Below are 22,616 nucleotides of genomic sequence, written 5' to 3'. Positions count from 1 at the left end.
CGGGCGGAATTTGGGATTTTCCAGCTTTTTTCCACCCCCGGATGCGGCACAGGGAGGGGTTTATCCGTGGAGGGAAACCGAGGGGGGTGGCTGGAAAATCCTGGGAAATCGAGATGGACGGGAAATTCTGGGCGAGGAAAATGGGGCACAGAATTCTGGGAAAGGGAAATGGCCGGGAAAAAACCTGGGAAAGGGAAATGGGTGGGAAAAAACCTGGGAAAGGGAAATGGGTGGGAAAAACTCCGGGAAAGGGAAATGGGTGGGAAAATCTGGGAAAGGGAAATGGTTGGGAAAAAATCCGGGAAAGGGAAATGGGTGGGAAAATCTGGGAAAGGGAAATGGCTGGGAAATTCTGGGAAAGGGAAATGGCCGGGAAAAATCCGGGAAAAGGGAATGACTGGAAAAATCCGGGAAAGAGGAATGGCCAGAAAATTCCTTTTGCCAATGGGAAAAAAAAAAAAAAAAAAAATCCCAAATCCAGCTGGGATTTCCCCTTCCGGGAGCCGGGAATTGTGGTGTTCCGTGCTCGGATCCCTCTTTTCCACCGGAAAGTTGGGAATTCTTCTCCCACTCACTCTTCTCGTTGGCGTAGTAGAGGAAATCCCGCCGGGTGAGGACGCACCAGCGCTTGTGCCACTCGGAGCCGAAAAAGCTGGGCTCTGGAAAACCGGGAGAAAAAAAACGGGCAAAAGTCAGGAAAAGTGGGGGAGGTCCTCCTCCCCATCCCCTCGGGATGCGCTTCCCAGGGAAAACTGGGGTCAAATCCCTGGAAAACGTCGCCAAGGCGGAGATCAGCGGGAGTTAAGCCAGGCCTAACTCCCAGCTCAGCTCCGAGCTGTTTCTGCCTCTTCCCATCGATAATTCCCGAGAAAATCCCATTAGGGAAGGGAATAATTTGTGGCTTTCACGGGAAAAGGGAGATAAGGCCCGAGGATGATTCCGAGCCCGGCTCTTATCTCCGCATTAAATGTGGGATGATCCCAAATCCCTGGAGCTTTTCCCGGCTTTTTCTCCTCATTAGTTTTCGCCCTCCGGGCCTGGGCTGGGCTTAATTTAATTCCGGAATTTAATTTGGATGCTCTGGAAAAGGGAATGAGCCCGGCAAGGCATTGGAAAAACCTGGAAGCTGCTGCCGGTGGAAATCCGTGGATTTCCTGGGGTTTTTCAGGCTGGGAATTCGGGGTTTTCCCAGATTTTGAGGGGGCAGCATCCAGATCTTGTCCTGAAATCCCAGTTTTTACCTCGGGATCTCTTCTCCAGGTATCCTTGCTTCAAAATATTCCCGGGATCCTGGACGGGCCTTGGGATCTCCTCGGGGCCTGCAGAGAGCCAAGCAAAGGAAAATCTTGGAATCTGCCATTCCCACATTCCAAAGTTTCCAGCCGCTTTCTTTGGGGGATCAGGGCTGGGGGTGGAAATCCCGGTTTATCCCGACCCTGCCGATATTCCCAGGGCTGGGAATAGGGAACAGAGCCTTGGAATCCCAGGATTCAGCGGGATGAGGCTGGAGCTGCTCTTTTTCCCTGGAATCTGGTTGGATTATGGACATGGGAACCCCAATTCCCATGGAAACCCCAATCCCCATCGCGGATCCCGGCTCTGCCCCTGGAATCTCATCCCGGAGTCTGGAAGGGCTCTGCCATTCCTGGCTCATCCCAAAAACCTGGGAATCCTGGGATAGTGGGAGGTGATCCTGGATGAGCTTGAGGATCGCTTCCATCCCAAATTATCCCATAAGAAATCCATATAAAAATGAAAAAAGATGGAAACAAAAATAAAATTAAAAAAAAAAAAAAACGGATCCCTAGCTTGAAAATCCCTGGAATTCTTTCCCCGTTCCCTCTCTTCCCCGATCCCAACATTCCGAGCCCGGCCCCGCCTGGCCGAGCCCTCCCTGATCCAGAGCGAGCTGGAAAATCCTAAATCATTCCCTAATGGAGCGCCCGTCCCATCCATCAGCGGGCGGGAATCCATCCCCATTAATTCCCTAATCCGTGATAAACTTCCCGTCCTTTCCTGTCGGCGCGGGGACTCCGTAAATCCCGGCTTTTGCTCCGGCTCCACCGGAGCGTTCAGGTGTGCTCCGACCATTCCTCGTTAGCCCGACGGCCTCATCTTCCCGGGAATGGCCTTGGAGGCCTCGATTTCTGGGAATGGCCTTGGAGGCCTCGTTTTCTGGGAATGGGATGGATCCTTGTTTTCTGGGAACGGCCTTGGAGGCCTCGTTTTCCTGGGAGTGGCCTTGGAGGCCTCATTTTCCCAGGAATGGGCTTGGAGGCCTCGTTTTCTGGGAATGGCCTTGGAGGCCGCGTTTTCCCGGGAATGGGCTTTGAGGCCCCATTCCGGAGGTGACAAACTTGGGAATTCCAGGGGCAGGAAACTCGGGATAACTCTCCGCCGCGGGGCAAATCCAAGCATTCCTTGGAATTCCGTCCAAGGCGGGGTTCAGCCGAGCCAGGAGGGAACAGCTTCCATAAATCCCGGCTGATCCCGGGGGATCCGCAGAGGGCCGGAGCCGGAGCGCGGCTTTCCCGTCCCCCCGATAAGGAGCTCATCCATCAGGGAGAAGGGCGGGGACGGGCTGGGATTTATCGGGAAGGTGTCATTCCCGCCGCGCGCCCCGCGGGATAAATGGATCCTCCATCATTCCCGGCCGCTCCGCACCTGCGGCCGCGCGCTCCGGGAGGAGCCGAGCCCAGGATTTGATGGATTTTTTTTTTTCCCCCCCCGGCCTTAATGAACGTAAACAAACAAAGGAGAGAGGGAAACATCAAATAATTCCCGTGACAGCTCCCAAAAGGAGCCGGGAGAGCGGGAAGCGCTTCCCAAAGGGAGCCGCGTTTGATGTGGGACCAGGGTTTGTAAACAGCGGCAGCTCCGGATCGCGCCTTATCCAAATATTTCCCTTTCCCAGCGCCGGCTGAAAGCCGGGATTGACGGCTTTGGACTCTTCAACTTTCAGCTTTCACCCCGCGGCTCCGGAGGGAGGGAGAGGGGGAGAGCCCTCCCCATTCCCGCCGGAATTCGTTCCCGAATTTCCCCTTGGAAAAGCTGATGAGGGGCACCTGGAGATAGAACTCCTGGTGCTGTTTTCCCCCCCCCAGCATTCCCGGTTTTCCAGAGGGCCCTGAGCCCCTCCAAGGACCCCTCGGCCTCAAAGGAGGAGGGAGGGGGGAGTGACCCCAATTCCCACCGGGATTTGTTCCTGAATTTCCCCTTGGAAAAGCTGATACGAGGCACCTGGAGATCAGACTGGTCCCACTCTTCCTGCTCATTCCCGGTTTTCCAGAGGGTCCTGAACCCTTCCAGGGACCCCTCTGGTCACAGCCCTCATCCATCCCATCCCGTTATCCCATTGATCCCACTGATCCCACGGATCCCACAGATCCCATCCCATCCCACAGATCCCATCCCATCCCATGGATCCCATCCCATCCCACGAATCCCATCCCTCTTCCCCAGGGTCAGGAGCTGTCCATGGATCAATCCCAGAGGGATGAAGCTCCCCCAGCCGTGGATAAACAGGATTTGGGATGCTGAGCCCCGGCAGCAAATCCCAAATCCCGGTGGGATCCTCTGGCCCCTTCTCCTTATTCCCAACAGAGGCAGCGATCCCAGGGAAAATCCCAAATTTTGGGGAGCTGAGGGCGCCACAGAGCGGGAATTCCACGTTTAACCCCGAGTGGCAACGACGCTGAAATTCGGGAATAAAAGGAAAGGAATTAAGGAACCTTCCCGCCATAAATATCCCGGGAATTCCCACCCGGATTCCGGGGGTTACATCCCGGCTCTTTAAAAACGCATCCCAAGGAAATCAGGCACTTCCATCACCTTCCCGGGAATATTTACGGCCTCCGGGAAGGGCTCGCCGGCAGAATTCCCACTTGGAATTATCAAGGAGCCGGCAAAGGTCAGGCAGGGATGGAGGCGGCTGAAGGATTTCCCTCCCGAGGCTCCCAGGCCGGGAGATCCCAACCCTGGAGCTGCTCCCAAGGGATTCTCCCGGGGTTCGGGGTCGCGTCCCGGGGCAGGGATTCAGGGAAGGGCCGTGTCATTCCAGGATTTTGCCACAAGGAAGCAGCAGAAGCTCAGGATTGGAGCCGGGAGCGGGAGCGGCGCCGGCGGGAGCGGCAGCGAGGGGCTGGGATCCCGATTCCCGAATTTCCCAACCCTAAAAGGGGCTGGGAACCCCGGCTGGGATCCCGATTCCCGAATTTCCCAACTCTAAAAGGGGCGGCGCTGATCCCTAAAATCCCCTGACCCTGTTCCCATCCCCATTCCCATCCCTGTTCCCGTCCCTGTTCCCATCCCTCTTTCCTGTTCCCATCCCGGTTCCCGTCCCTGTTCCCTGTTCCCTGTTCCCTGTTCCCATCTCCATTCCCATCCCAGCCTCTCCAAACCCTTTTCCAATTTTGGGATGGCAGCTCGGTGCCCCATTCCCGCCGGGAATTCTGAGGGATTTGGTTTGGCAAGTTCCTGTCTCCCTGTTCCCATCCCTGTCCCCATCCCTCTTCCCATCTCTGTTCCCTCTTCCCATCCCGTTCCCTGTTCCCTGTTCCCCGTTCCCATCCCCATTCCCATCCCAGTCTCTTCAAACCCTTTTCCCATTTCAGCTCGGTGCCCCATTCCCACCGGGAATTCCGAGGGATTTGGTTTGGCAAGTTCCTGTCTCCCTGTTCCCATCCCTGTCCCCATCCCGTTCCCTGTTCCCTGTTCCCTGTTCCCTGTTCCCGTCCCCATTCCCATCCCCGTCTCTCCAAACCCTTTTCCCATTTCAGCTCGGTGCCCCATTCCCGCCGGGAATTCCGAGGGCAGCTCCGGCTCCGCTCCCTCCCTTTCCCTCTCCTGACCTCATCACTTCTCCCCCTCTCCGAAAGCGCTGAGCCGCCGCTTTCCCGGGAATTATTTATCCGCGGGAGAAATGATTAAAAAAATTATTGGGAGAAAAAGGGAGATAAAACAAAACATCGATCGCTCCGGCCGCATCCGCCTCTGGAAAACGCTGGGAAGTGACAGCGGATAAAGGATGGCGGGGCCGGAAAAACCAGGGAGCTGCTTTTTATGGCAGCTCGGATTCCCACAAAGTCATAAATCCGGGATGTTACGGGTCGGGAGCTCAGCGGGAAAAGCTCCAAAGGCGGATGGAAATCCGGGGGGGATCAGGGATCCGGGACCCCAAAATCCAGGTGGGATCGGGGCTTGGGATCCAGGGGGAACGTTCAGCCCCATCCCAAAATCCTGGGTGGATCAGAGCTCCGGGATCCCAAACCCAGGCTGGATCCAGGGGGGACGTTGGGACCTCATTCCCAATTCCAGGTGGGATCAGAGCTCCAGATCCCAAATCCAGATGGGATCAGGGCTTTGGGATCCAGGGGGGACATTGGGACCTCACCCCAAATCCAGGTGGGATCAGAGCTCCAGGATCCGAAATCCAGGTGGGATCAGAGCTCCAGGATCCCAAATCCAGGTGGGATCAGAGCTCCAGGATCCGAAATCCAGGTGGGATCAGAGCTCCAGATCCCAAATCCAGGTGGGATCAGAGCTCCAGGATCCGAAATCCAGGTGGGATCAGAGCTCCAGGATCCCAAATCCAGGTGGGATCAGAGCTCCAGGATCCCAAACCCAGGCTGGATCCAGGGGGGACATTGGGACCTCAATCCCAATTCCAGGTGGGATCAGAGCTCCAGTTTCCAGGGCAGATTTATCCCAAAACCCAGGGATTTGGGATTGGACAGAACCCAGGGACGCTCCTCCCATGGGACTGGAGCCTCTTCCCAGCCCGGATCCGAGCCGGGATGATCCCAAACTTTCCCCTCGGAGCCGTTCCCTCCTTCCCTCATCCGCTGGGAAGGGAGGGACGGGAGCACCGGGAATTTGTAACCCTGACATTTATGGGCGCCCTAAATCGGAGGAGTGAGGATTTTATTGCTCTCTCCGTCAAAAACTCCGGCTCCATCCGAGGCCCGGGAAAGGCGGGATCGATATCCCGGCCTTTAATATCATCCCAGAAAACAACGAAAAAAATCATTATCCCGTTATTTTTATGGCGGAGCTGCGGCTGAGGAATGGGAGCTGGCCGCCGCTTCCATTTCCTCGGCAGAGCTGGGAATTTTCCCTCCCCTCTGGATCAGATCCCGCCGGGATTTGGGGTTTGGGTGGGGATGGGAAGGGCTCGGCCCCGCTGCGGGATGGGATTTTGGGAATCCCAGAGATCCCCAAAGCTCTGAGATGGGATTTGGGGAGTCCTGCAGTTCTGGGATGGGAATTTTGGGAGCCCCAAATCTCCAGGGTGGGAATTCGCTCCCAGATCTCCGGGATGGGAATTCTGGGAGCCCCAAATCTCCAGGATGGGAATTTTGGGAGCCCCAAATCTCCAGGGTGGGAATTCTGGGAGCCCCAGATCTCCGGGATGGGAATTCTGGGAGCCCCAAATCTCCAGGGTGGGAATTTTGGGAGCCTCAGACCCCTCCCGACCCTCGGGAAGTCAAACCCATTCCACCAAGTCCCAGACTGGGAGCGAATTCCCAGCGGGAGAGAATTCCCGAGGTTCCGCCGGGGCCTTGGCGGGGTCACCTCTGCCTGTGCCTGATTCCCAGGATTCCCGGGATTCATGGAATGGGGAACGCCGAGCCAAACCCTCAATCTCACTTTGGATCTGGGATAGTTCCCGGGATCCACCCCGTTATCCCACCCATTCCATAAATCCCAGCCTGGAGCGGCAATCCCCGGGAATCCTCTCCGGGCCCTCCTCATTATCCCATTCCCAGCGGGAAGTTCTGAGCTCCTTCCCGGCTCCCGCTATAAAAAAGTGATGGATGGTCGGGAAAGCTCCGGGAGTTCATCCATTCTCCCATTAAATTTTCCTTTAATTGGCCTCGGAGTCAATCAGGAACTCTCCGGGCAGTGAATTAAGGAAAAGAAGGAGAAATCCATGGAGCCGAAGGGAGGGGCCTTTGTGCTGCCGGGGGATTAAAAAATGCCGGATTTGCTTCCAGAGGGGCTGGAATTCCACACTGGGAGAGCCCTGGATGGACTGAGGGACGCCCGGGAGCGGGGAATCAGCCAAGGGCGGACGAGTCACCACAGAATCCCTGGAAAATGCTGGGAAATCTGGATGGGAGCGACAATGGAGCGACGGGAGAGGGAGGATGGGAACGGCTCCATCCCTCGGGATCAGCTCCAACCCTCGGGATCGTCTCCATCCCTCGGGATCAGCTCCATCCCTCAGGATCGGCTCCATTCTCCGGACTCGGCTCCATCCCTCCGGAACACCGGACTCGGCTCCATCCCTCGGGATCGGCTCCGTCCCTCTGGAACACCGGGATCGGCTCCATCCCTCAGGATCGGCTCCATTCCCCGGGCTCGGCTCCATCCTTCAGGAACACCGGGATCAGCTCCATCCCTCAGGATCGGCTCCATCCCTCAGGATCGGCTCCATCCCTCAGGAACGCCGGGATCGGCTCCATCCCTCGGGATCGGCTCCGTCCCTCGGGATCAGCTCCATCCTTCAGGAACACCGGGATCAGCTCCATCCCTTGGGATCAGCTCCATCCCTTGGGATTGGCTCCATCCCTCAGGATCAGCTCCATCCCTCTGGAACACCGGGATCAGCTCCATCCCTCAGGATCGGCTCCATCCCTCAGGATCAGCTCCATCCTTCAGGAACACCGGGATCGGCTCCATCCCTCGGGATCAGCTCCATCCCTCAGGATCAGCTCCATCCCTCAGGATCGGCTCCATCCCTCAGGATCGGCTCCATCCCTCGGGAACGGCTCCATCCCTCAGGATCGGCTCCATCCCTCAGGATCGGCTCCGTTCCCCGGGCTCGGCTCCGTTCCCTTTTCCAGGAGCCCTAAATCTCCCCGGCGGGAGATTTACGATTCCCATTCCCGTTCTTTACTGCAAATCCAATCGGGCAGTAATGGCGGAACACGGGAGCGCCGTCACCCGGGGCTGATGGCTCCCATAAAACCCGTGTCATTCCAAAGGGATGAGTTTATAAACGGGAACAAACCCTCGGCGCTGACAGGAACATGAAACACATCCACCATCTAAACGCTTCCCATTTTTTATTCCCGGGATTCGCGGCTGCCGGGGAACGCGGAGGGAGCAGGGAATGAGCTCGGAATCCCAAAACCGGGCTTAAACCCCCCTGGATCTGCCCGGAATCCAGCAGGATTTATCCATTTCCCACTTTGGAAAAGCTCCCAGCAATTCCAAGCTTCCCAAAATCCTAAACCCAATCCCGAACCCCCTGGATCTGCCCGGAATCCAGCAGGATTTATCCCTTTCCCACTTTGGAAAAGTTCCCAGCAATCCCAAGCTTCCCAAAATCCCAAACTCAATCCTGAACCCCCTGGATCTGCCCGGAATCCAGCAGGATTTATCCATTTCCCACTTTGGGAAAGCTCCCAGCAATCCCAAGGTTCCCAAAATCCTAAACCCAATCCCAAACCCCCTGGATCTGCCTGGAATCCAGCAGGATTTATCCCTTTCCCACTTTGGGAAAGCTCCCATCAATCCCAAGGTTCCCAAAATCCCAAACCCAATCCCGAACCCCCTGGATCTGCCCGGAATCCAGCAGGATTTATCCCTTTCCCACTTTGGAAAAGCTCCGTTGATCCCAACGGATCCCGGTTATCGCCATGGCGATGGCCGGGCGTGAATCCCGCTCCAGGTGTGTTTGGATTTCTCCTCCCGGAGATTTTCCGGCCGCCCCGGGGCTCTTTCGGCACCTCCTCATTTCCCGGAGCAAATATTTATGGAATATTGTCCTGGAGCCGAGCGGGGGGAAAGGGGGAGAGCTCCACCTGCTCCCAGAAATCCGTGGGATTGCAGGAAAAACGGGGAAAAATCCCAGATTGGGAATCGTGGGATGGAAGGGGCTTAGATCCCACCCCATTCCATGGGCAGGGACAATTCCCATTATCCCAGGATGCTCCAACCTGGCCTGGGAGAATCCCAGGGATTCCTTCCCAAAATCCCGCCGGAATTTCCCCTTTCCCACTTGGAACACATTCCCAGCGTCCCGTCATCCCAATTCCCGATGAAGATATCCGGGATATTCCCCAAAGGATGGGGAATGTCCCTGCCTGGACCCCAGGAAAAGTGGGAAAATCCCATTTTCCCTCTCCACGGAAGGATTTTCTCCATCTGGAAAACCGGGATAACACCGGGGAGCCGCCCCTGGAATTCTCTGCTGATCCTCAGTGCCCGCAGGAAAACGGCCGGAATTCCTCCTTCCCTGGGCAAATTCCCAGGCTTTGGCTCCATCCTCATTTTTATTGGGAATGGGAGCAGCGTTCCCTGAAAACTGAATTCCCGCTCCTTCCCTAAAAACCAAATTCCCGTCCCAAAAAAGCCAGGAAAAGCTGGAGCAGCCCCTGGATCCACCCCAGGAAAAGCTCTGGAATATCTGTAGCAGGGATCCTGAAATTCTGGGATTAATCAAACCCCCAATTAATAACAATTAATTAATGACAGGCTGGCATTAATTAATTAGGATGAGCGGCCTCCACTTCCAACAGTTTTCCAAAGGTTTTTCCCGTCCTGCCCAGGGAGTGGATGTGGAACGGTTTCAGCCGGGATTTGGAGGGATCCGGGATAAAAACCGGGAATTTGGGGGAGGGATGGAGCTGAAATCCGGGATTTGGGATGCTCCAGCTCCTTCCCGGACCGCAGGAACACGGGAACTTGGGGATCCTCCTCAAATCCCTTTGGGAATCATCCCCAGATCCCATTTTTAGGGGACTGAGGCCCAGATTTCCCACCACAAACCGGGAACACCCCAAAAACTCGGGAATTTTCCCGGCTCATCCCTCGGCGGCGTGACCCGGCCGCTTCCTCCAGGAAAATCCCGGATCCCCGGGGACGGATCTTTCTCCTTTCTCCGACGTTTTCCAGGATGAACGGCCCGAGCCGGAGCTCTCCGTTTTTCCCAAGCCTTCAAATCCCACTAAATTTCCGTTTCCCTGGAAGAGCTCCGCCGAATCCCATAAAAGATGATTTATCCGCCGGCGCGAGCCGCACGGAACCGCAATTTCCAGGATAAATGCCGGGTGTAAATTGTTGTTTATGTCGGATTCCGACTGGCTTTACGAGTTTTCCCGAGAAAACGGGATCTTCCCGGATTTATTTCCTCCGTCGGAGCCGCTCCTGCTCACGGGGGAACGCTCCGGACCGGGGGCTTGCCTGGGAATCACGGTTTTCCCGCTTTTTTTCCGCAGGGCGGGAGTTCTGGGATTTGGGATGGGTTTAAACCAGGAGAATTCAAGGGAATGCCGGGGCCATTCCCGGGGTTTTAATTCCAGGATTCTCTGGAAAATCCTGCTTGGGACAAACGCTCATTCCCATCCGAAGTCTGGGCACAGCAAAGGGAGAATTCCTTGGGAATCTGGGTGGGAAAAGCTCCTCATTCCCATCCTCATTCCCACCCGAAATCCGGCCTCAGCCAGAGGAGAATCCCTCGGGAATCTCCCTGGGAAAAGCTCCTCATTCCCACCCAAAATCCGGCTCCAAAGGGCAGAGAATCCCTCGGGAATCTCCCTGGGAAAAGCTCCTCATTCCCACCCAAAATCCGGCCCCAAAGGGCAGAGAATCCCTCGGGAATCTCCCTGGGATGCTGGGACGCAGGGAGGGGAGGTGAAGTGGGACAAACGCCGAGAAATCCCAGGAAAAGCAAATCCCAAATTCTTCCAGGCCTCAGGAATCGCCCAAACCCTTCCCAGACACACCGATCCGTCCTTTCCCTGCTTCCCGGGAATCCGTTCCCTGGACTCTCCCAAAACACCGGCACAACCCCCAAACCCCCGGAGACTTTTCCTCCGGCGGAAAGCCGGGAAAAGGTCAGGGAGCGGGAAAAATAATAAGATTTTCTAACGGCTTCCTTCGGAGCAAAATATTATCCGTTCTCCCGCTTTTTTTTCCGGCTTTTATGGAAGGAGATTCTGCCAATTCCAAAGAAAAAGGAGGATTAAAATGAGCTTCTGCACCTTCGGGGGCCCATTTGGAAGTTTTACTGTACGGAGCTGACAGGAAAAATCGGGAATTAATATCCCGGAGCCGCTTCCGAGCTGCAATAGCAATTATTGGACTCGGTGTCCCTGGATAAATAATGGGGCCATTCCGCTAATTAGCTCCGACGATCCCGGCTCCGCGGAAATCCTCCCCCGCCCGGAAAAACAGCGCCGGGATTTTCGGGAACGGCGGCCTTCTCCCGCCCGGGAAAAGATCCGGGAGCTGTTCCCCAGGTTTGGGAGGCGTTGTCGGAGAGATCGGGAATGTTGACAGGGAATTAGAGGCGTTGTTATTCCCGATGAAATTATTCCCGCGACTCCCGCTCCGCGGAAATCCTCCCCTGCCCGGGAAAGGAACGCTGGATTTTTCGGGAATGGCGGCTTTTTCCCGCCTGGAAAAATCCAGGAGTTGTTCCCGTGATTGGGTGTAGAGCGGGAGGCGTCGTCGGGAAAATCGGGAATGTTAACGGGGAATTAGAAATGTTATTCCTAATAAAATTATCCCGGTGATTCCCGGTGCGGCTCCATTAATTCCGGAGCTGTTAACCGGGAGCAGAGCTCGGAATTAATTAATCAATCAATCAATCAATCAATCAGCATTCCGGGATGGTTTTCCCACTTCAAATCCCTGTTGTTTTTTTTTTTTAACTATTCCCTAATTATTCTCTGGCTTTGGGATTGCAACGGGAGCTGCTGCTCTTCGGCATATCCGGATTTATTCCAAGGAAAAGCAGGATCTCCATCTCCAGCCCCCAAATTCCCGGGATTGCAGCCTCGTCCCGAATATTCCAAAATTCAAACGTCGAAACCTGGGATTTTTCCCGATGTTAAATCCCCTTTTCCCACTTTTTTCCCCACGTCCCATCTATCCCAGATTTTCCATAAACTCAGATCCCACCCCAAAGTTTCCTCGGGATTCTTGGGATCTTGTATCCCAATCCCTCATCCCGTATCCTGATCCCGTATCCAAATGCCGTATCCCAATCCCGTATCCTGATCCCATATCCCGTATCCCGTATCCCGTATCCCGTATCCCGTATCCTGATCCCATATCCCAGTTCCGTATCCCAAATCCCGATCCCGTATCCCGGCTCGGCAGCCAGGGGGCAGTGGCGCCATTTCCCGCCGAACATTCCCAGCTGGAATCTCCAGAGTGGGAGGAGGAGGGGGGGGAAGGACCGGGAATGAACCCCCCAAAAAAACCCGGGAATTCTCTCCACCCGTGGATCCGCAGATCCTGAAAAATCCCCGATGAAATCTGGGAATGGCAACTGGATGTGCCGGGGTTTATCCCATTCCCAGAAAACGATGGATCGGGGGATTGTGCCCCAAAAGTTCCGAGCGGAGCCTCCAATTCCCTCCCATCCCCAGAATTCCTCTGTTTTCCCAAGGCCCCTCTGGAAAATCCCACAATCCCAAGGATCCGGGGGATGAAATCCCATTGGAAAAGCTGTTCCTGCTCCGATATTCCAAGGAAACAGATATTCTCGGGAATAACTCCCTTATCCCCCCTCAGACCCTCGTTCCCTGGAATTGGAATTCTGAGGAACTGGAATTCCCAGGAATGGCATTCCCTGCTCCCGCCATGCTTTTGGGATCTCCGGTGCTTCTCCCGATATTCCCGGTGTTTTTCCCGATATTCCCGGTGCCGGATCCGAGCCCGGCATTTCCGGCTCCATTCCATGAGAATTCCCTGACCCTTCTCTCTCCTTAGCCAAAAAACTGGGAATTCTTCCCCGCACCGGAAAAGGTTCCATTTTCCATGGAAAAGGGCGGGAATGTCGGGATGTTGAGCTTTAATCCCATTCCAGAGGAAGGGAAAAACCGGGAAAAGCCGTTCCCAAGGACTCAGCCCAGAACAAGGATTGGTAATTCCCAATCCCGATCCGAAGGGAAGAGCAGGGATCCCAGAATTGCTGGGATAGACCTTGGAAAAACGGGAATAGCACCGGGATCAAGGGATGAGGGGATGGGGAAGAGGGAAAATGAGCCGGGAATTCTGGATCCTGCCGCAGGAATGGAACAAATCCATGGAATTTTTAAGGAGAGAATCCCAAATCCTGGGGGTTCAAGAATTCCCAAATGAAACCCCAAATCCGGAAGGTTCAGGAATTCCTGAGGATCTTGGGAACTTCCGAATCCCAAATCCCAAAGCTCCATGAGCTCCCAAGGCCCTTGGCACCCTCAGGATCCCAAATCCTGAAGATAAAATAATTCCAGGAAAACCCCACCCCAGCTCTTCCCAGAACACAAAATCCCAGATTTTTCCCGCCCCAATCCCGCCTCCCTTTCCCAAATCCGGGGTGGGATTTTCCTGCGCGTTCCCCTTTCCCAGAAAAACCCTTTCCCTCCAAACTTCCTCTGGAAAAGGAGAGGAAAACCTGGATTTTCCCAACTTTTTTTTTGTTTTTTGGGTTTTTTTGTGGATTTATTCCTTTCTAATTTTTTAACAGGAATGAATCCTTCCCGTGGGATCAGGGCTGGAAAATCCCGAGGGATCAGGGCTGGAAAAATCCCTCTCCCTGTCCCAATCCCAGCGCTTTTTGCCGTTCCCTTCCCGTTTTCCATCAGGATTCCACGGATTCGAAGGATTTTCCCTTAAATTCCCCCCAAAGGCGTGCCGGGAGCTGCAGCTCCGGGCAGTTGCCAAGGAAAAGCCCTCGGCGTTCCCAACCCTTCCTAGAATTCCCAAAGAAAGCCGATCCGCCGGAGAGGCGGGGATGGGCCTGGATCTGACCGCGGGATGACCTCGGCATTCCCGGCCCGGCGGACACCGGCACCCTCCCACCCTCTGCACAGCATTCCCGGGATTTTTGTTTGGTTTTTTCCCCTTGGAAAACGGATCCCTCAAAGGTCCCGGCCCCGGGAATTCGTCCTGGAAAAAAAGGGAAAAATCCTCTTTGGCAAAGCCCCCGAAATCCTGGGAGAATCCGGGGGAAAAACGGGAAAAGAGGATGAGGAGCTCGGCAAAAAAGGGAAGAGGGGAATTCTGGATTTCCCTTGTGTTTCCCACCGCTGGGATTTGGGGTTTTCCCAAAAAACGCCTCTTGAAAAATTCCAAAATATCCCAAAATATCCCAAATGTCCTCTAATATCCCTAAGTGTCTGTATTTAGATATCCCCAAATATTCCTGAGTGTCCCTAAATATTCCCAAATATCCCGATCTAAATATTCCTGAATTTCCCCATCTAAATATTCCTGAATATCCCTATTTAAATGTTCATAAATATCCCTAAATGTCCCAAAATATTCCCAAATATCCCCATTTAAATATCCCTGAATCTCCCTCCGGATCCCGTCGGCTGCTCCGTGGGTTTTTAATTTCCAGGGATGAGATCCCGGATCCCTTTCTGCCCCCTGTCCTTTCCCTCCTTCCCTCCTTTCCCAGGCAGAATTCCGGATCCGATTATTCCAAGAAAACGAGGCAGGAGCCGCAATGGAGCAGAACCATCCATTAATCCTGGGAAAATCACGGAGCCAAAGGTTGGGAAAACCGGGAGCTTCCCACGTTCCCACCACGGGCTCCAGGGGGAAACGTCCGGATTCCTTCCCAAAAGTCGGGAATGCCGCATTCCCAAATTCCGACCCCTCCAGGCTCCGAGCTCTGGATTTTCCTGCTCCCGGAAATCCAAGCTCAGCCACGTTTTCCAACTCCTTCCCAAAGGAATTTGGCTCCAAAGTCTTCCCAGAATTTCCCCACATTCCCAGAGGAATTCAGCTCCAGAGGATCTCCCACTCCAGAGGATCTCCTGCCACCATTCCCAAAATCCCAGCCCACAGAATTCCCAGCTCAGCCATGGAATTGAATCCCCTCTCCCTTCTCCCAGAAAAACCAGGAAAATTCCAGATCCCGGCTCCGGGCCCTTCAATTCCCAATGTCCCGGCGTCTCCGTCCCCACATTCCCAGAATCCCAGCCCAGGGAATTCCGGGCTCAGTGCCGGGATTGAACCCCCGCTCCCGGAGCCGCTTTTCCCAGATCCGCCTTTCCTCGTTTTTTCCTCTTCCCGGGCTGGAGAACCCGGGAAAAGCCCAAACACTGGAATTCCAGGGCGCAGGAATTTCCCAGGGTCCTGCTCCAGGCTCCGGGATCTGAGGGAGGAATCCCATTCCCAGGTTTTTCCCTGACGGGAATTCCACGGGCTGGGTTTAAGCCGGGCCGGGATGAGCTCATCCCAAAATCCGCACCCAAACCACGGATGAGCCGTAAAAATCCCGGATTTTTGGGATGCTGCTCTTCAGGACCAGCGGGAGAATCCCCTTGGATGAATTCCAGATTTTTCCTTGAGCCCCATTCCCGAGCTTTGCCGGGAATCTGCTCCCGGGATGGGATCCGGAGCTCTGGAATTCTCTGGAAGAGCGCCCCGAGGAAAAGGAGGAAAATGTGGGAATGCCCCGGGAATGCCAAAGGCCCCCGCCCGGATGGGAAAAAAAGGGGCAATAAAATCCCGGGATTTGTCCGGAAAAGCAATTCCAGAGCTGATGGAGCCAGAGATCCCAAAAAAGTGACTTTTGCCATGGATCCGGGAGCCGGAAATTCCACGTGAAGGAATTCCCGGCTCCTGCACTGTGACCCGGCGGGAAATGGAACATCCGCCCTTTATTCCTGACGCCAATCCAAGCTGGAAAATCCATTTTCCCTTTTTTTTTAAAATAAAGGGAGGGGAAAAAAGGAGAAGTGGATTTTCTGGGAAAAGGGGGGGAAAAAAAAAATTGGAGGTTTTTTTATAAGTGGGAATTTTTATTTTAATTAATAAAATCCCGGGATTTTCAATAAAATTCAGGAATAGATCAAAGCTCCCACAAAATTCCTGCAAAGAGCCCAGTTAAAACCTGGGATCATCCCAACGATTTCTTGGGAAAAGGTCAGGGGGCGTTTTTTTGGTTGAATTTGAAAGGAAAAATCCTGGATGTTTTTGCAGGGAAGATGATTTTTATGGAAAGAACCAATCCCCAGGGATTCTCCCGGGAGCATCCCCGAATCCCGAACAGTGGGAAATCCGAGGTGGGGTTGGATTTCCGTGGATGGATCCCGACCCAAAGCGTTCCTAGGGCCCGGATATTCGAGTTCCTGCAGGATCCAAGGGATTTATTCCTTCCCTTTTCCCTTGGAATTGCACAGAAATCCAGGGAAATTCAATCCTGGAGAGAAAATTCCATGGAGTTTATCCCAAATCGGCCAAGAGGCGGAAAAACCAAAGCGACAACGGCGCCAAGACCCACGGAAAAATCCGTATAAAATCCAAAACCATGGAATTCCTCCCAAAATCGGAGGTGGAAAAATCAAAGCGGCAAAGGCACCCACGGAAAAATCCGGAAGAGAGCCAAAATTCCGGAATTCCGGGCAGGAATCCAAGCCAGCATTTCTGCCGCTGGGATCCCCAGAGGGATAAACAAATTCCAGCGGCGCAGGGAGCACGGAAAATCGGGATGGAGGCCACGGAAGGACCCCCGGAGAGGGCCGGGAATGCCGCCACGGCCCGGCGCTCCTGGTTCCACCTGGGCTGGCGCCGTGCACCTGGAAAAATCCATCAAAATCCCGGACCTAAGGAATGCGGGGCTGGCGTTAATCTTTAACCGGAGCCCCCCCCGCCTCCGGAAGCCCTGGAAAATTCCCGGGAGCCGTTCCCGGTTTGTTCGGGAGTCGCCGCGGCCCGGGGGGGGGTCGGCGCTGCCGGGAAGGGAAGGATCCGTCGGGAAGGAGCCGGAATTCCACGGCTCCAGCCGGAATTTGGCAGCTCCAAGGTCAGCGGGAGTCAGGCGGGACACGGAAAAACGGGAAAACAAAGGGAGAAGGGTTAAGGAGAGGGGCTTGGAAATGTGGGAAAGGGGGGAAAACTGGAAAAACGATCCCGGATTTCGTGTGGGGATGGGGAAGAGGCCTCGGCCTCGCCGGAAATTCCATCGGAAATTCCATCGGCCTGAATCCCTGGGATCCCTGAATCCCTGGAATCCCCGAACCCCTGGAATTCCTGAAATCCCTGGGATCCCTGAATCCCTGGAATTCGCAGGTTCCAAAAAAATATCTTGGGGGAAACCAAGGGAAGTTCCAGGCTCCAGTTTTAGGGAAAAGTTCTTCCCGCTCTCCCTTCCCAGCCTGGAACTGGGAGCACTGGGAATACTGGGAGCACTGGGAGCACCTGGAGTCACACTGGCCACGGAAAATGGGAAAATTAAAAGGATTAAATTTAAGGAGAAGGGCTTGGAATGTTCCTGGGAATGCGGGATTTGTTGGGAAAAGGAGGAAATTCAGGAAAATCCCTGAATACCTGGAATTCCTGAATCCCTGGATTCTGCAGGCTCTTGAAACATCTTTGGGAAAACAGGGACGGTCCGGATTAGAAAAAAATGGGATTCAGTAAACCGGGATTTAAAAAAAAAAAGGGATTCGGTAAACTGGAATTCCATCAAAGCCACTCCGAAGCCAGGCGAGGACGGAAATGGGATAAAAACGGGATTGAAGGATTCCATCTGGAATTTTCTCCTGGTTTTTCCCTGTTTCCCTCCAGGAGAAGCCGGGCCCGTATTCCACTGCTGACATTCCCAACAATCCCAGGAAGAACCCCGGGAACAAAATCCCCGCCCGGGTCAGACCCGCTCCGGCGTTTTCCCAAAATTCCGCCTCCATCCCCAGCCCCTTCCCGCCTTTCCCCAGCTCCAAACCCTCCGGAACATCCACGAAATCCAGGGAAAAAGGGATGGGAACAAAGAGCTCGCAATGGGGCCGGGACATCGGGATCCTCCACGGATCCGACCCGGCCGGGAACCTCGAAATTCCCGTTCCGTGGAAATCCAATCTTCCACGGAAATCCAATATTCCGTGAAAATCCAACATTCCCTAGCCATGGAACATTCCGCGCCCACGTTCCCGGCACATTCCCGGCCGCAGGAGTCCCCCCTGGAACGAGGAGAAGTTTTCCAGCTGTCCCAGAATTCCCTCCCTCGGAGCAGAACTGCTCCGGGAATCCGACGTTGATTTATTCCTGGAGTCGGGAATGGGGAACGGGGGACAGGGATGGGAATGGTTCCGGACACCTGAGGCGGGGGAAAGGCAGGGAATTCCTTCCGGGATCCAAGGAAAGGTTTTGGGAAGGGGAGAGAAAGGTGGGAAGAGCAAAGGATGAAATGAAATGAAATGAAATGAAATGAAATGAAATGAAATGAAATTAAATTAAATTAAATTAAATTAAATGAGGTAAAATAAAATGAAATAAAAACTAAATAAAAATGAAATAAAAGGAAGCAAAAGCTAAATAAATTGAAGTCGAAATAAAGTCAAATAAAAGAAAGTAAAATAAATAAAATAAAATAAAATAAAATAAAATAAAATAAAATAAAATAAAATAAAATAAAAATAAAATAAGTATAAAATAAATATTAAATAAATAAATAAATAATAAAATATAATAAAACAAAATAAAACAAAATAAAACAAACTAAAATAAAACAAAATAAATATAAAAGAAAAAATAAAAGAAAATATAATAAAATAAAACAACTCCTTCCCAATGCCTTCTGTAAAGCCCGGAGTGCTTTAAAAGCATCCAGGAATATTCCACTACATCCAAATCCCGCTTTAAGTTCAGCGTTCCTGAATTTCCCAACAATTTCCCTGGATTTTTTACAATCCCGGTTTTTAACTTCCGACCTTTTTCACCTCTGGCATTTTCGTCCAGGAAAAAAAAAACACAATGGGAAAAACCTCGGAATCTGTGGGGCTGAAGGGATTTTTTGGGAACATCTGTCGCCATAAAACCAAACCCCAGCAGCCGCCATTCCCTCTCTTTATTCCCCGCTCCGTAACTTTTTCCTCGGAAGCCTTTCCCTGGCCCGGATTCCTCTCGTCTTTTTATTGTTAAAATAAAATAACTTTGATTAGAAAATAAAACCACAAACACACACAAAAAAAAAAGAAAAGGGGGGGGGGAGCGAGTTGGGAAAGACGGAGATCAGCGGGAAAAATCGATTTCTGTGGAGAGAGGGAATTTTTTCCGGGGACGAGGGGCGGGAAGGGGACAGCGCCGGAGCCGTTTACACCGGGAGCCATCTGGCAGCGGAGATATAACAACAATTATCCCGCGGAGATTCCGCCGAGGAATCGCGTCCCCGTAAATCAAACTAACGCCCCCCGCGCCGCTCCCGCTCTTCCCGTTCCTTCCCTGCTCCCGTTTAACCCCGGGAACGCTCCCGGACGCGGCGCCCTCGCCGTTAGGAATTGATTTTTTATTTATGGCCGTCCCCGCCGTATCCCGCCGCAGTTCCGGCGTTCCGGAGCGCCTTCGGAATGTTTACGCCGGGATTTGCGTTCCCGCCGCTTCCCAAATCCCTTTCTTTTTTTTCCCTCCTTTTTCCCTCCCCTCTCTCCTCCCCCGGCCTGGAAATATCCGATATCCTTCATTAGCTCGATTCCATCGGATAAGGGGTTTATTCCTGTAAATTATTTAACCTTGGGAGAACCCGCTGGGATCCCATAAATCCCGGCCCCGCTAATGAAAATCATCCGTTAGGGCCGAGACAACGGGAAAAGGGATTAAAACACCGCGGAAAATCGACTCCTTTTTATTTTTGTTTGGTTTTTTTTTTTTTTACGTCCTCATGATCCGACAGACGGGATAATTCACGGAAAACCTCCCTTTGGCTCCCCGCCTCAGCGCTGATCCCGAAATCTCATTTTTCCTAGGATATCCGATTTCTTCCCCCGGATTTTCGGAATAGCCCCTTAGGAAGGAGGGAGGGTCCTGGACTCCCTTTTCCAGCTGAATTTGGCGGAATTTGGCTCCTAATTCCGGAAATCCACCATCCAGCCTTTCCCTAAAGCTGGAATTCTGATCCGTGGAAACAGAAGGGACGGAGCTCAACCCCAAAAAATTGGATTGAAAACCCCGGCCCAGAAAAAAAAAAGAGGGGGGAAAAGCAAAATTCGGGAGTTTTGCTTCAAGTTTCAATCAATTTTATCAATTAATAAACCAAAATAAAATTAATTTAAGCTCCGCCCCTCTCCCGGGGACGTTTTTAGGATCCAGATCCCTCTGATGGGAGATGTTGTCCCATCGATCCAATTTTTTTTGGCATTTTTTTGTCCTCTGTTGGGTGAAATTGGGATTTTCACTCGTTTTTTGGGGGGTAAGGGGTTGGTGGGAGCTCCACACGGGACGAGCGCCGAGAAATTCTGGGAGGGTTTGGAGAAAAACAATGGGATTTGGGATGGGATTCCAAGGGGAAAGGTCAAAAATTGCATCATCTTCCCGCTTTTCCTCACTGGGAATCTTTTTGTTTGGTTTTGGGGTTTTGGGGGCGTCCGTGAAGCAGCGGAGCGGAGTCAAACAACCCCGGAATTCACCCTAAAGGTGAATTTGGGAGCGGAATAAATCCGGAATTGCCCGGAATTCTCCGATTTTCCCGCAGGACATTCCAAGCGGGGGTGGGAATTCACCGGGATCAGCCGAAGATCTCGGAAAAGCCACCGGCGCAAGGAGAACCAACGATTCCCTTCTCCTTCCCCTTCCCTTCCCAACCCCGGCAGCTCCGGAAAAATTAAAATAATCCCAGATCTGGAGATGGGAAAATCCCATTCCTTCGTGGCGCCTCGGGAGCGCAGCCGGAGCTGCTGGATTTTGTGGGGCTCCAGAAAACCCCGGGAAGGAGCAGGCCACACCGGGAACCCAGAGCTCCCCAAAACCAGGGACAAATCCCTGACGGAGGGGCCAGAGCCGGAGCTGCTCCGCCCAAACTCCGCCGGGATAAAACCGGAGCCAAGGGAAAAGTTCGGGATCATTCCCGGTGGGAATCGAAGGCTCCAGATCCTTGTTTTTTCCCCCGGATCCTCGTTTTTTCCCCCGGATCCCATTCCCGGGGTGTGTAGGAACACGACCTCCCTGACCCCGAGAAAATCCCAGGTTTAACACCTGGATTTAAGGGCGGCTCCGACGGATTCCAGCTCCGACGGATTCCAGCTCCGACGGATTCCAGCTCCAATCCGGAGCGACTTCACCGGGATGAAACCGGAGCCACGGGAGGAGCTCAGGATGGGTTCCAGGCAGGAATCGGAGGCTCTGGAGCCTCGCTGTTCCCTGGATCCCTGACCCCACGTTTAAAGCGGGATTTAAGGGCGGCTCCATTCCCCAGCTCCGGCAGATCCCGAAACCGGAGCCCAAGGAAGATCCAGGCCGGATCCAGAGGCTCTGGACCCTCCCTTTTCCCCGGATCCCATTCCCAGAGACCACCGGGACCCCTCCAAGCCCCCAGACATTCACAGGATGATTTAAGGACGGCTCCTCCATTTCCCAGATCCCCGAACTCTCCTGGAAACCAAACCCAATTCCCGGCTTCAGTCACGGCTCCTCGCTTTGTCTCAGAGCCTTTTCCCTGCCTTTCCTCTCCATTTATTCCCTTTTTTTTCCCCTCTCTCTCTCTTTTTCCTTTTTGTGCTAAACCTGCGAAAGGCGCCGGGCTGGGAGTTCACTTGGCCATGAAACACACGGAGCCGCCGATGGAAGCGCCGATGGAAGCGCCGATGGAAGCGCCGATGCCCTCGGCCCAGCCGCAATTTTCCTTCCAGGGCCGTCTCCGAAAACAAAAAAACAACAACAAAAAACCCCCCTCCACGAGCGGCATGCAAAGAAGTTCCGAGCGCTCGGGGAAGGAGGGGAGGGAAGGGAAAATAAAAAATCCCTCACGGAAAGAGGAGAAGGGCGGGCGGCGCTGGGAGCGGGGGGGAGAGCGGCAGATCAATCATTTATAATTAACAAAAATCCGATTGGGGCTTTAAATAGAGATCAATGTGCGCCGGGGCTGAGTGGATGGCGAGGATGCGTTCACCTCCCCGTAACTCTGCTGTCACACCTCCCGAGCCCCCATCCGTTTTGTTAACAAAGCTTCGGGGGGCGCCGGGCTCTCATCGAAATTTCATTAATCTAATGGAGTAAAGTCCTGGAGAGGAGGGAGGGAGGCGGGGGGGAGGCGGGGGGGAGAGAAAAAAAGAAAGGAAAAAAAAAAAAAAAATCAAATTCTCGTTGTGCGAGATGGTACCTGGGAAAGATAACCTCTGGTTGAACCCCGCGCCTCGGCGGGCTCTGCCATCCGTCTGGGAGCAGACAGCAGCGGGATGATTGCAGCCACCGGCCGCGGATCCTTCTTCTTCTTCTTCTTCTTCTGCCGCCGCCGCCGCTCCCCCCAAACCCCAACCCCCGGGGCTGAGCCCCGGCGCCGACGGCCACGCGCTGCCAGCGCCGCAGCGGGGTCAGCGCCGGGACGGGACGGGCGGGACGGGGCTAAAATCAGCACGGGTTTGGGATGGGACCACGGAGGGGTCACCGCCAGGACGGGACGGGGCTAAAACCAGCACGGGTCTGGGGCTGGGACCACAGAGGGGTCACAGATGGGATGGGACGGGGCTAAAATCAGCTCGGGTCTGGGATGGGACCACGGAGGGGTCACCACCAGGACGGGACGGGGCTAAAATCAGCTCGGGTTTGGGATGGGGTCAGGCCTAAAATCAGCTCGGGTCTGGGATGGGACCACAGTGGGGTCACAGATGGGATGGGATGGGGCTAAAATCAGCACGGGTCTGGGACCACAGCGGGGTCACGGCCGGGATGGGGAC

The 22,616-nt window shown here is 53.9% G+C and overlaps 1 protein-coding gene across 1 annotated transcript in view; it reads right to left on the bottom strand.

Annotated features, from left to right (window-relative positions):
- The window catches only part of SKAP1 (src kinase associated phosphoprotein 1), a 66,364-nt gene that overhangs the window by 9,980 nt on the left and 33,768 nt on the right, over positions 1–22,616 (bottom strand). The window contains exons 5-6 of the mRNA XM_040087541.2: positions 1,242–1,319; positions 576–659 (exon numbers count right to left, since the gene is read on the bottom strand). Of these exons, the coding sequence (XP_039943475.1) occupies positions 576–659; positions 1,242–1,319 (162 nt within the window). The remainder of the gene's footprint in view (positions 1–575; positions 660–1,241; positions 1,320–22,616) is intronic.

Source organism: Hirundo rustica, chromosome 27 (assembly GCF_015227805.2).
Source record: "Hirundo rustica isolate bHirRus1 chromosome 27, bHirRus1.pri.v3, whole genome shotgun sequence".
Lineage (NCBI taxonomy): Eukaryota > Metazoa > Chordata > Aves > Passeriformes > Hirundinidae > Hirundo > Hirundo rustica.
Note: the sequence above shows the minus strand (reverse complement) of the source record. Positions and strands in the feature narration are given on the sequence as shown.